General features: G+C 53.9%; 1 protein-coding gene across 1 annotated transcript in view; it reads left to right on the forward strand.

The window, feature by feature from the left end:
- LOC119591525 (cuticle protein 16.5-like) overlaps positions 1–1049 on the forward strand; it is a gene marked incomplete in the record, with an annotated part of 1759 nt that overhangs the window by 447 nt on the left and 263 nt on the right. The window contains 1 exon segment of the mRNA XM_037940274.1: positions 397–1049. Coding sequence (XP_037796202.1) covers positions 397–1049 — 653 coding nt within the window.

The raw sequence follows: 1049 nt of genomic DNA on the forward strand, positions 1-1049 counted from the left end.
CATATGACTCTTATGAAATTAATGCCTTTTTTCGTCATTCTATGCATCTTATGAAAATGAACAATCGTATAATAATCGAATCTGTGTCCTTCAAATTAATTCGAGTAAAGAAACAAAGGAAAGACAAATTGATATGTTGTAATATATATTGTACATCTCGTGAGCGCCTGTGTTCTCTGTGTACACTTACTGCACACGCAAGCATATAATATCCTTCTGTAGGTATGATTCGATGTGTCATTTGCGCATCTGATCTAATAGCATGATTGTTTTTCCTGCATACATTCTTTTACATCTATCACAGTGTATGCACACATCACGTATGGATTGGTACGTGCACACCCGTTTCGTTTGGTGTCAGTAAATACAGCAGAAACTTTTTTCACTCTTTGGTAGGTTCTGTTTGGCGTGATTGCCGCGGCCCTCGCTGCCCCTGTTCCCGACGAGAAGGTGGTTGCTGTGCACCATGCTGTGGGTCCTGCAGCGCTGTCCTACGCTGGCCCCGCTTTGCCCCACGCTGTGTCCTATGGTGCCCCTGCTTTGACCCACCCCGTGGCTCCTGCTGCAGTGTCCTACGCTGCTCCTGCTTTGACCCACCCCGTGGCTCCTGCTGCAGTGTCCTACGCTGCTCCTGCTCTGACCCACGCTGTGGCTCCCGCTGCAGTGTCCTACGCTGCTCCTGCTCTGACCCACTCTGTCGCCTACGCTGCCCCCACCCCAGTGGCACTGCCCCCGGCCGAGGTCAAGGTCCCCGTCACCCGCACGCACGTCGAGGTCCCCGTCCACCAGAAGGTCCACTATGGCACTCAGAGCTACGTCGCTGGCGCCACAACCACCATCCACAAGCCATCCCTGGCTGCGCCAGCCATTGCCCCGCCCTCCACACTCCTGGCTAAGGTCACCCACAATGCCCCTGAGCTCACCATCCAGCGCCAGGAAGTGCCCGTCGAGAAGCACACTCCCAACTTCGTTGACACTCCCTACCACGCTGGCACCATCGTCAAGTACACCGAGCCCGAAGTGCGCGAAGTCAAGGTGCCCACCCCATA

The sequence above is a fragment of the Penaeus monodon genome, chromosome 28, assembly GCF_015228065.2.
Source record: "Penaeus monodon isolate SGIC_2016 chromosome 28, NSTDA_Pmon_1, whole genome shotgun sequence".
In the NCBI taxonomy this organism is placed as follows: Eukaryota; Metazoa; Arthropoda; class Malacostraca; order Decapoda; family Penaeidae; genus Penaeus; species Penaeus monodon.